Source organism: Bacillus rossius, chromosome 1 (genome assembly GCF_032445375.1).
Source record: "Bacillus rossius redtenbacheri isolate Brsri chromosome 1, Brsri_v3, whole genome shotgun sequence".
NCBI classification, from domain to species: domain Eukaryota; kingdom Metazoa; phylum Arthropoda; class Insecta; order Phasmatodea; family Bacillidae; genus Bacillus; species Bacillus rossius.
In genome coordinates this window covers 118,396,337-118,409,789 of record NC_086330.1, presented here as the reverse complement: position 1 = coordinate 118,409,789, position 13,453 = coordinate 118,396,337, and the positions used below count along the sequence as shown (strand labels likewise).

Here is a 13,453-nt window from a genome sequence, read left to right as displayed (position 1 = left end):
TTTATCTTGTGAAGTTTATGTCTCGTACCAGTATTTCGGCTAAGTTGTGACATAAATACAGTATCAGAACTTACAAGCAGCCATGTTTGTACATTCATGTTTACGTTTTTCCCTCGTGCATTTTAGATTGTCTCCTGCTATAATTACTCGTACTTTTACACGCCTAGGCTTAAATTATTACATGTTTAGAAATAAAAGCAACTTTTCATGTTATAAAATATGTATATTTTGCTATTTAAAATGTTCATTGCCTACTAGCTCCACGGTATTTTCTGGTTGTTTATGGTTGTTACGTGACGTAAATAGCGGGATTGATTCGATTTTTGAGACGTAATTCGCGGGAAAGTATTGTATTGGACTATATGGGAACCAAACGGGACCTGAAGAATATAGTGCAAATAACGGGAAAACGTAAATAACGGTAACGTAAATAAGGGGTTTCGCTGTACATATATTAAAGCTGGGCCGATAACCGATACTGTTGTTTTAAAACAATACACCTTGAAGCATGTTGATTTCTTGCCTTTTTGCATATAAAATTAGCAATACAACCATTATTTGAGCAGATTTAGTTTGTAATAGTTTGTTACGGGGCCGTGGTCTCTGATCTTTAATCACGGGGTTTTTGATGAATGCTCGGGTTTTAAGGGCGCCACCGTGCCATGGGCACGGACCTATGCGAGACTCTTTACCAGGGTCGTGACGTCGCCCATGTGAGGCATGTTTTTAATTCCCCCCTGATAACAACCTAGCACCAATACCTGCCCCCGCTCAGCGTCGGGCACGCTATTACCTACGCAGTGGGCTCTTAGGCGTCCCACACGCCGTCACACTCCACGTGGTCACACATATTTAAAAGATTAAAAGAATTTGTTTAGATTTACACACCTGATTTATTCGGCCAACTTCGATCATACACGTACACGATTAATCTGCATCAATCGCCCGCGGCACGAATCGGTTTAAGTGTAGTGACCCACCACGTGATCACACCTCGACTTACGTATTACATTTGGAAAAAGACTGATACTGGTCGCAAGATAATTAATTAAGCAGTCCCCCGACTGAGAGGAGCTCCGAGGACTAAACGAAAAAGATTTGAAAAAGAATTAACGTGGAACAGAATTACTTAGCGGTGAAGAACAAGCGGTGAGGTCCCCGGAGTACTGAAGCGTCTGCTCTCGGTCGATGATGGTGGAAGACTGGGCTGAGTTCATGGCTCCGCTAGACTAACATGGCGTACTCCCGCCGAAACAATTGCTGTTAAAGATATTTCTGAATTTGTGCCACGGGAAACTAAAATAACATAAAAAAGTTCTTGAAATATTACGTGATAATTACTAAATATTGAAAAAGAATAATACAAATTACAATTATTAAGAAATAGATTTAAATATTGTCTGGCTTCGTCTTCCGTCGGGAATGTCCGGAAACACTCTTATATTTCATTACACAGTTTTAATTAAAAGTACATAAAAAAAACCTCCCGGCCGATCTGCCGTCACGTTGCACTTGGGAACAATAAAAACAATTTACACAATTACATTTAATTATATTTTAGGGGTGCGGCGCACTGGCTCGACAGCGCCCTCTTGCCGGGCGAACACACTTGCATGCACACGTACGCACGGGTAAGCAGGAGGTTTGAATGGAGGGTGGGTGGTGTTTGGGCGGTGGCATATCGGACTTAAAAGGGGCCGCAGGCCCGGACGATGTAAAGTTATTAAAAATATACATTCAACACAAAATAATTTTGGAACAAAATTAAAAGTTTGAAATTAATTATTCACCTGACTATATGGTTTGTCGCTATAGTTACACATATCACACAAAGTTATTTTTCACTTAAATCCAAAATATTAAAAGAAATATAATTTTCTCACAAATTTATTGAAAGAAGAATAAAACTGTAGTATTAGAAAAATAGACAGCAAAATGTACCGTGTTTACCCACTTAGGGAGCGCACATTTTATGCCAATTTTTTGTTTAATACATAACATACTAATTTTTAAATTCGGTTTAAAAAAGAATTAAAATGGCATTTTTATGGTTGAATATGTGTTAATCACATCCCAAATGAACTGCTACAAGTTCTCGGTTGCGTATATAGCGCATCTCATCCTTAGATTCCGATTCGCGATTCCCGTCATTAGCGCTGTCCTTGTTTCGGTGCGCTCTGTTGCCAGATGTACACCAAAGAGCAAAAAAACATTTAGACACAACTTTGTAATGCAATGAAAATTTGTTGGAATGTAATTTGAAACAAGTTATTTTGTAAAGTAAAATTTGGAATGAGAATTTTGGAACTACATACTCTTTCTGTATTTCATCAAGAGCATCATCTGATAATAGCCTCTTTTTTTTATTTCTAAGGATTATTAATTGAAAGAAGCTTCTTGGTTTTAAATGCATTCATCAACATTTTTATAACATTTAATATTAATTATTTAAGTTATTTTGAGCATAGCACGTAATTTCATGGAATGCCCTGTTATTAATAGTGCATATCTGCCAACTTGTACGATTTTCCCGTAATTTGTACGTAAAATAATTCATATTACGATTGTACGGAAATTCGGAAAATCTTACGATTTTTGTCTGTTCAAAAATGCATTATATTATTTTCAATATTTTAGTGCCCATATAAATATACCGTTTGAGCAGCATTTATTATTGTTTAACAACATGGCGTCCGCGATAATATGAGAATAATGGAGTATGAGAAAAATCGTTCCGAAAAGAAAGTAATATTTGTAAGTTTCGTTGGTACACAGCAGGCTGGATGGCAACTGATCTTGCTAATCTTTTGTGCGGAAGAGTCATGAAAGTAATTTTTGTGAGTTTTGTTGGTACACAGCAGGTTGGCTGGAGACGAGTGGTAACTACTTAACCGTTTATGTACGAGTGCAGTAAATATTTTATAAGTTAGTGCTTGTACGAAACGTAAGATAATATGATTTCATAATGGCTACGAGTAGTAAAAAAAACAATATGGACAGGTGTTTCGGTCATCTTACTCAGAATTATTTCCTTTCATTACTAAGAGGGAAAAAGGCTCTAATTTTGCGTTTTGTAGTGTTTGTCGTTGCGACATTGTTTCCCATGGCGGCAAGCACGATATTTCCTATCACGTCAAGAGCTTGAAACATGCAAATAACGCGAAGCTTGCAGAATAAAACTGGAAAATTAGTAGTTTCTTTTCCGTGAACCGTGACAGTGATGTGATTAGGGCGGAATGTTATTTTACAAGCTTTTTAGTGGAACATAACCTTCCATTCAGCGTCGCCGACCAAGCAGGGCATTTGTTTCGAAAAATGTTTCCAGGGTCTGATATCGCAAAAATGAACAGCTGTGGGCGCACTAAAACTGCAGCAATAGTAAAATAAATGGCTTCCATTATTACTACTTCAGTAGTAAAGTGCTTGCAAAGTGGCCCATATACACTAGCTACTGATGGAAGCAATGACACAAGTAATAAGTTATATCCTCTCGTGGTAACTTATTACAACCCTGACTGCAGGTTAGTAACTAGTTGTGTTTTGGCCATACCTTCATTGGAAGGTGCTTCTTCTGGTATAAATTTTGGGCAGTGATTGCTATCAGAACTTGAAAGTATGAATGTGCCAATTCATAATTGTATAGGTTTTGGCTGTGATAATGCAGCAGTTATGGTTGGAGTTAAAAATGGTGTTATTTCTGTATTAAAAGAAAAGCAAAGGGAAGAAACTAAAGGACTTATGATAAAGGCCTATCTCGGTAAGAAAATATATATATATACATTAACTTGTGTACATGTGTATTAAATCATTTATTTTGCATTCAAGCAGTTAAGTTTTAATAAATTACAGTAACTTTTATTTAACTTTCGTTTTTTGGGTAGAGACGTGGTGTTATCAATGCAAAATAAACACGTTTTTTCCGGATCACTTATTTTAAACATTGCGTCTGATTTACGCTATAGATTTGTTAATTTGGAAATCTTACTGCTTGCACTCCTAACAAGTTGGCAGGTATGATAGTGACAGACTGCTACAGATAGTTTCTCCTGTGAAATAACAATTTGAATTTTTTTTGTTAGAATGACTACAACTGTGATATTAATAATTTATGATTTTAAAAAATCCACAAACAATATAATTGTTAATTTTTAATAACAATGTTACGAGTAAGTTTAAATTTTTTAATTGAAATATCTTTGCAGTGTGTAAAGCATCATGAACTGTACCGTTAAACTGCATCTGCCACCTTTCAGGCGGCTACCTGGACGCCTCTGATAATTGACATGGCTTTCTGCCGCCTTGCTGGTATTTGGCAAGAGGGGAAAATCGAAAAATAAACCATCCAGAGAGTGTAAAAAGGGGGAGGGGGAAATGTGTATGTGTGAGTGCATGTTGCCATGCAGCAGTGTTTATTGTTCTCCCTCCCTGTCTCATCATTGTAAATGTCCATGAACTGCCACCATAAACAGTCATCACGTAACTGAGTCCAAACATTGTTTTTGCATGGGATTTCCCATGCTTTCTACTGCAATATTCCATGACAAAACTGCTGTAAATGGCATGCTTGTTTCTATTGAAGTAACCTACAAAAAAATTCACAAATAGTAGCATGTTGGCTCTCTTAGAGAAGGGGGCGGGTAGAAATATTCTATATTGTATACAATATACGGGAATATAAATAGTAATTCTTTTCCTTTATATTTATGTTTGACAAAGGGGGAGGGAAAGGAAGTGTCACAAAGGATGCAGCTCGAATTGATGAAGGACTGGAGGGTCAGTGCAGTGTTTCTTACGTGGCAATAAATGGTGAAAATGTTAGATTCTTAGGCCAAATTATAGATGCGACCCATACGCAGGGGTGACCCTTCTTTGGGTAAATACAGTTATTGAAAAATGTTTTATGAACAGCATAGTTATTTGAAATATCAGCAGCTTATAGTCATTATTTTACAGCTGTAGATGCATGGAATAATGTTAAAAGTTCATTTTGAATTAAGTTTGCGTATGTGTTGTTGAGTATGTGCTTAAATATGTGCCTGTGTTAGTTTTTAAGAAATAAAATGTCACGAATGAGTATAAATTTTTTATTTAAAATATCTCAGCAGTGCATGTGAAGTAGATTGAACTGTGCCATTATGCTACATCTGCCAGCTGCCAGCAGGCCGGCACAGTTGAGTGATGTGGCTGGCTGGAGGAAGGGAATATCTAAAAATAAACCAGCCAGATTTTGTGTGAGTCCGTGTGGCCATGTAGTGGTGTTGATAGTTCGCCCTACCACTCTTATCACTGTAATGTCTGTGGACTGGCACCTTACACACGTGTTTATCTTGACAGGTTTTATGATGTAACAGTACCAAACATTATTGTTGCATGCATGTTTTCATAGAAGTAACTGACAGTAAAGAGTAGCTTGCTACCTTTCATCTCTACTTCGTGGAAGGGACGGGTAAAAAAATCATATCAGGGTTCAAAAGATAGTATTCTATCTATTTCTTTGACATTTTGTAATTTTTATTTCCTATGGTAAAGGGGGGGGGGAGGGATGAATGGACCATACAGTTTGAAGAGGGAAGAGAAGTGGCCACTGGAGTGCCCTATTTTATTATCCTCCTTAGTAATAAAGTAGGGCAAAAAGCAGAGAAAGATTCAAAGGTCAACACAAATGCAGTATTTCTTCGGCACCAATAAGTTGAGAGGACTGGGAACATTAATACTTCACTTATATCTATGGAACTCTACTGAAGATAGATATGTGGTGTGATTCATATTCTAGAGCGACCATTACTGTGAAAACATAATACTTTTGTGTTCAAAATTATATATATGACCTATAGGCAGGAGTGACCCTTCTGTGGGTAAATATGGTAGCTGCTTGTGAAATGTTGACGAACATAATTCCAATTGTGATGGTTGTTAAGGTGACAATATCGGTTGATTAATCGATCGGAAATTGGTATCGGTCCAGCTCTAATGTACATACCTATAATGTGGTTAAAAGATTTCATATGTGGAACTAACTGAATTAAATACTGTGTGTGCAAAATTATTCCTTACATTCAAACTATTTAAAATGCTTTTTAATATATTCTAGTTAATTTTTCAATGGTACATGATTGATCAATTATTAATTAATTGTTTTTCATATTGTTTTCTTCCATTAACTACTTGTGTTTCAATACTTTGATTGAATGACGCTGAATAAATAACTTCCTGACAAAAGGTTTTTATTATTTTTTGCTGGTTTCACATGCAGTAAATAATTCACGCAGTCCCTGTTCAGTATAAATGTACACTGCGAGTTAATGCTCCTAAAGTAACTGGGAGATGTGTGTGCGACAGGTTGCTGTTAACTCCGGGGGCAAGCATTGCTTGGCACTCTCAGCAGAGGGAGAGGTGTTCTCTTGGGGTGAAGGAGACGATGGCAAACTGGGACATAGCAACAGAACGTAAGTCTTACTTGAAGAAATACGAGAAAAGTAATGCTAATACCTTATTATGATACTTTGTCACTCATCTGGGTATCACTTAAGATCCCAAAGTATCACGTGTCTTAGGAAATTTCAGTGAAATTCAAGAATTTCCTACATTTTATGTCATGTGAATATGTTTCACGTGATTGAAATTGGGCTAATAGCTTTGGATATTGCATGGTTTGGTCTTTGATTAATGATTATGTTATATGTGACTAAAACAGCTAAGTAGGTAATATTTATAGAATCAGTGGCACATGTTGCTTTATTTTCTTCACTTAATTTGCTGTTGTAAAAAGGAATTCAACACTAGTAACTATATATTCTCTTTAATGCTGTATCTCAGAACAGATTGATAGTAAAGGAAACCAGTAATTTAAATTTTTTGTTTCTGAACCGATGTCACGTTTGTTTATTTATGTTATAAATTTTTTTTGTACATTATGTTTTTAATATTGAAACAGTTGTTTAAAAATAACAATATGCTGCCTTTTGATTATTTTTTTGTCCATTAATGAAGTGTGATTTCCAAAACTGACATTAAATAAGTGTTATTTTAGTAAGTGACTAGTACATTACTTATGGTTTCAGCTATTGCCACTGATTTTAAGAGTAAACATTGACGTACCAACGGGTGTGTGAAGCTAAAAAAAATTGATTATGTTTCTTTAACAAATTTTCACAACCGTCGAGTTCCGTCAGTTTAAAAAAAATGAATTAGATGTTCTTGGTTCAAACAGCTAAAATTATCAAGGTAAATCAATGTAACTAGTTTATGTGTCGTAAATAAAAGTAAATTGCGTCTGTAACTAAAGTAGGTGTATTTTAGACCTAATGTGAGTGCGGCAGAGCCGTTGCAGTGTACAATTATTATATACATACATTGATCACATTTTTATCCTACTAGACTATTAACTTATTCTAGAATGCTTGGAATTCTTTGTGTATGTAGATAACAAGTTTATCCAGTTCAAAACAAAACAAAAAAAAACCTCATTCAAAGTTAGTGTAATGTAAATATATCAACAATTTGTTTTATATCATGTAAACGATTCAATAATTCTATATGTCTGTTTAAAGTTAAGTTGTGGTAAGTTCAAATTAAGTAAAAATTATGTATTAAGCCAGGATTGAAAGCACTCGGTGAGCGTGGACCACTGAGTGTTGGTGAAACATTACTACATCAGAGACTAACGTTTATATCAAATTTAATGCCCTGAAAGAATTCCAAACAGATATTTACTATTCAATAGTCTTGGGATCCCGAGAGTTAATTTAAATTAATTAGTTTGGTTATTCTAATAATTATAGAACAAGAGATTCAGATTTGGATTTAAATTATGACGCTGGTAAGTCTTTCAGGCGGAAATCAATGTTTTTATAAAAAAATAATGTTCGTGAAATTCAACAAACGGGAAACGTTCCAAATCGACGACTGGACGGGACTGGAAAAAAAAAACCGACCTCAGTGACAGTTATAGCCTCTACAGACGTATTGACTTCCTCGATGACCAGGACTCTGCGACGATCCGCGTGTAGCTGGCTCTCCTGCTCTGGATAGCTGGTAGGTCGTTGACTCAGTCCTCCTCTCGTACCGGACTGCTGGGTTGTCCTCCTGCTAGGCTCCCGAGACGTCTTCTTATTAGCTCGTGTCGTCAAAACTGCATCGCCTTTCCTATTTTAACGTGGTTCAGTCGTCGTCGATTGAATAATTGAATTGTCTCTCTCTCAAATCCTCAAGATATTTTTAACCGTTCTTCTTTGCGTCGATTAAGATAACATAATTATGCAGATCTTCGTTCTAGTATAAAAGTTTCGTTGAATGTTCTTCCGTGAATTTTAGTGTTGAAATCGTTACTAAAACAGCTCTTCGATATCTCTTTTAAGTATTAATTCAAATCATACGAAGTTTCCAGTTTGCTGCTAAAATTACGGACACATATTATCAATGACCGAAAAAATGGAACAAAACGAATATTCTCAAAGAATATTTTTACTTGTCCTTGTTTGTAACACGCGATTCTACAATTTTTCTTTAAAAACAAAAAAAAAATCAATGCTTTAACGCAGGCAAAATATAATCAAAATGAATCTCCTATTCTTTACAAATATAGTAATAAACAACAAATTTATTACCTTTTTTTAAAAAAAAACCAAAGATAAGCATACTTCCAGAGACAAAATAACGTTTTAGCTTATTTAAAATTTGTAAAGATTTGCATATCATAAACAAACAATTTTTTTGTTTCGACTTCTGCAACCACCAAAATTGATCAATATAAATATTTCTATAAAGTACAAACGTTGACTTTATAACATGAAAACAATAAATCTGAACTGTTTTTTTTTTTTTTTTCAGTTCATGTGAGCGTCCCCGGGTTATAGAAGCTCTCAGAGGGAAGGAGATAATTGACATTGCATGCGGGGGAGCGCACTCTGCTGCAATCACAGTGAACAGAGAAGTGTACACTTGGGGCAAAGGTCGATATGGTCGCCTTGGTCATGGGGATAGTGAAGATCAGCTGAAGCCTAAGCTGGTAAATGTGTTCTGAGTTCATTATTATTACTGTGCAATTATCATTACGTATTGTACACTCTACAACATATTATTCTGCTGTAGTTTAAGGGGATAACATGCAGCCCATCACTCTTGGACATTTGATTTTTTTATTTTTTAATAAAATTTTTTGTATTCTGTGTGTTTGCTCAGCAGAATTTGTCACTGGCCATATTTTAGGCTTCCCTTACACTTTTATGAAATTTTTTTTTTTTTTCATACCAAATTCCTGAAGCACCTGAACACAAAGATGTACAAGATCGCTGAAGCAAAGCCATAGCTATAAAATACATAATAGTTCTGTGGGGTCTTGCAAGGCCAGTTTAGTCTTACAAATATTAATGTTTTGTTTAGTTATTTATAAGTAATTAATTTTTGTGAATGTTCTGTACAGTCAAAAATGAAAAGTAATGTTCAAAAAATATATGTACATCTCTTACTTAACTTATATTTTATTTTATTCAAATTTAGACATCTTTAAAAATAAACCCTGTTTGTATGGTTCTGTTCTGGTATGAAGAATTTTAACAGTAGAGTTGTGAAATGAGAACTAATAAAGTGGTTTAGCCATGTCCAGAAAATTGCTACTAGAGGATGACAAAAAAAAATAATGGCAAGGTAAAGGAACATGACTGTTTGGGTTTTTTGCATGTTGGAAAGAGCAGACAATGATTTGTATGTGTGTTTTATGTTGTTTTGTTTTGTTTCGGGGAAAGTACAATTGGGCAAGTTTCCATTTGTGAAGAAGAAGCTATTCTTAAAATAAAAAATCTGTTGAAGGATATTGGGATATATTACAATCTGTAATTCTATTGAATAAAGGAACTCTATGCTTTTAAAGTCATACTTCAAAAACTTTGCACTGAAAAATAATGTTGAAACACAAATATTCCCTCCCGAAATAAAATCCTGGGTATGCCATTGACTTGAACCAAGGAGCCATGCTTGCTGCTGTTCCTTATGATATTATGTAATTTGTTAGATAAACTTATAAATAATCTATTCTGATTTCCTGCCAGATACTTCATCTCTTGCATGGCAAAATATTTATTGTAGAGCTTTGTTGATCTTGATTTATTATTTATAAATGGTGAGAGAAAGTAATCTATGTATGTATTTAATGAAAAACCAGGTAGTACTAAATTCTGCTTAAATACTTCAATAAGATGACAACTTCTCATCTGCTGTCACAAGGTAGAGAACATAGTTTTTTTGTTGGTAATCTTTTTCACTCATGTTTAAAATGTACTGCAAAGTGAAACTGAAAAATTTTGTTGTAAATGGTGACAGGTTGAAGAGCTGCTGGGATATCGGGTGATGGATATAGCCTGCGGCAGTGGAGATGCACAGACATTATGCATCACAGACGATGACAATGTTTGGTCGTGGGGTGACGGAGATTATGGCAAGCTGGGTCGAGGAGGATCAGATGGCTGTAAGGTGCGCCTTAGTTTAGACAGTCGTTGCTCTTCATTCGTAGGTTCTATATTCAAGTTTTGTTCTTTGTTGTGTTTATTTATTTATCTTTTGGCATCTTATGAAAATAATGTTAAAGAGTGAATTTTTATAATACACATGCACCAAACAACAAAATTTTCACTGGATGTAAAAAAGGATACAAACAAATAAAAATTATATATGTGCTTTGAAATCTTATACTCTAGTGCTTGATTTTGAATACTGGTCCATGTAATTAAAAACATATATTTATTGTGAATATTAGTAGAGTCCCGGAAAATTCGCAAATGCGAAATAACCGCGATAAAATGCGAAATGTCTCAATAAATGCGATAAAATGCTAAATAAGAGTTTTTCTGCGATAAATGCTAATACAGTGGAACCTCATAATTACGAGACCTTCGAAGTTACGACAGTTTTGTAATGCACCGTCGATTGGAATACGTAAATCATGCTAAATTAAAATGGCTATAGTGATTTAAATGGCATCTTCAAACAAGGAAAAACGCCTGCTGTTAGGGAAAAAAAAACATTCACGTAGTATTAACAGGGACTGATAAGCGCCTTTGTGTGTGTTGCTGGGTCTGAGGGTGTGTGCGTGCATGCGTGTGTCTGTGACTTCCTCCCCCTCTCGTCAAATGAACAAAGACGATGGCAGATGCCCTTCCCTTCCCCTCCTCTTTTCAACCCTCCGGTGTTTTCCTTTCTTCTCACCTCTTACCTCCCCTCCCTGATCAAGCTAGGCGACGGTGACAGCTTTTTTTTTTTTTTCCGCTGCATCTCGGAGCACGGTCATGAGTGTGACCATTTCCTTCGCGATTAAAACAAAAACTGTTGCAGATACAAAAAAAATCACAGAGACCTTTTATATTAGAAATTTAATTTGCTGCAACTTTTATTCTATGCATTTTTTTACTACGAGGTACCGTTTCCGAGATATTGTGCGACATTAAGACATTCTGGGAATGTTCAGGATTTTAACTTTGACTTAAATCTTATATATTTGGTTATTACGAGTACTCGTAGTTATGAGGATTTTTCTCGCCATTGTCAGCTCTCGTAGTAGCGAGGTTCCACTGTACTGCCGTGAATGCACGAAAATCCTGCGGATGGTCCGGCGGTAGCCAGCCAGCAAGCCAAGTGTGTGTAGGTGTGTTCGTAAGCGATAAGAATGTAGAAGAGAGAGAGAGGGAACAAGCAAGCCGAGTCGGCCCAGTCAGCAGGTGTGTTTGTGTGCGTAAGAGATTACTAGAAAGAAGAGGAGAGAGAGATGGTGTGAGCCCAGCCTGCATGTGCATGTGTGTGAGAGCAAGAGGAAGTCGCCAAGGTCAACTGGTACAGTCTGTTCACACCAGCAATACCCCTCACGTGTCTCATAGGAAAAGGTTATACGGGTAGTTCCGGTGCAGAGTTTTCTTCGCAAATTGTGTTCCACAAGTTAAACGTGGTGTATCCCTAAAACATGTCACACATCTAAATATAAGAATACCTACTGATAAATGTTAGATAAACAGTATCCAGGTTAATAACATTTTAATTGGTTGAAAAATAATTAATCATGTTTTTTAAAAAAATTTTATATATATTTTTTTTCAAAATGCAACAAAGTGCTATATTTCACTTTTTAAAATGCTACAAAATGCTAAATTTCATTTTTAAAATGCTAAATTATACATTTTAAAATGCTAATTTTCCGGGACTCTAAATATTAGTGATGAAAATTGTCTCCATAAACTTTCAAGTGTATTTTCAAGTGGTTTCATACAATTGAGATTATATCCCATATGTACAATTTATTAGCATTATAAGACTTTATAAATTATTACGTTAGTATTTGATAAATAATTACAATTAATAATTAGAATAAACATTTGCCATATTTATTGATTTTCATTATTAATTAAATTGATCTTGATTATTTACTAAATTAAATAATTAATTTTCTACATGTGTTTATATGAATATAAAATGCTGAACATTTATTTTAAAAAAAGTTTATTTGATTAAATTTGTACTAGGGGTGAGCCGATCACCACATTTGCGATCATGCCGATGCCAGAAATGTGGTACCGATTAGTGCTTTTTTAAGTTGGTTGTAAAATATGCTCCAAATTATTTGAAAAGTATTGCATAAAGATACAAACGTGATCACTTTTGGTAAAAAAAAATATATGCACTCTTACCCTACAAACAAATTAATGTGAAATATGTTTCTAAAAACATATCAAAAATTCAAAATTACATTTCTGTTAAACATTATAAATCTTCCATCGACTGTAAGTATTTTACACATAAACTTGAAAACTTCACATACTCATACTCATCACAAGGAAACATTACACAGCTAAGAGTAAAAAAATATATAATATATCATATATAATAACATGCATAGAGAAAACTGTTACAAAAGTGGAGGGAAAAGTGTTCAGTCTTTAAAGTTCGTACAGCCCTTTCAGCACAAAATATTTGTCATTTCTTCGGGTAACTAGACATCCAGCTGCATTGTTGTTCATGTGAAATATTGGAGGTTCTTGTTAAGAAACACCAGCATCCTGACCTTTTCTGGATTCAATGAACTCCTATTCTTACTGCTGATCAAACCAGCAGTACTGAACAACCGTTCAGAAGGAACAGATGCTGCAAGTGGGGTTAAGTATTTAACTGCCAGTTTCTTGAACGACTTGAACTCTGATGATTTCATCTGTAGGCAGAAAATGTTCGGCCAAGTATTTCTGCAACTGTTGTCGAGCAGATACAGAATTACAGTTTTCAACGGAGGCATTACTTTTGGCAGCTATTAATCTGCTGTACACAGATGACATTGGACCAGACGGTGTTGCAAGTCGCAACACTTCACTTTCTGTTGGATCTACAGGACGGACATTCTCAAGTTCCTGTAGCAGTGCCTCCCTCCCCTGTTCAGCAAATCCTGGCTCACTGAAAACACTAGTCTTAAATCGTGGATCTA

The 13,453-nt window shown here is 35.3% G+C and overlaps 1 protein-coding gene across 2 annotated transcripts in view; it reads left to right on the top strand.

The window, feature by feature from the left end:
- Window positions 1-13,453, top strand: part of LOC134543153 (E3 ubiquitin-protein ligase HERC2) — a 374,433-nt gene that overhangs the window by 305,206 nt on the left and 55,774 nt on the right. For both annotated transcript variants that reach the window (XM_063388026.1, XM_063388017.1), the window contains exons 68-70: window positions 6,340-6,446; window positions 8,830-9,007; window positions 10,318-10,467. In XM_063388026.1, coding sequence (XP_063244096.1) covers window positions 6,340-6,446; window positions 8,830-9,007; window positions 10,318-10,467 — 435 coding nt within the window. The remainder of the gene's footprint in view (window positions 1-6,339; window positions 6,447-8,829; window positions 9,008-10,317; window positions 10,468-13,453) is intronic.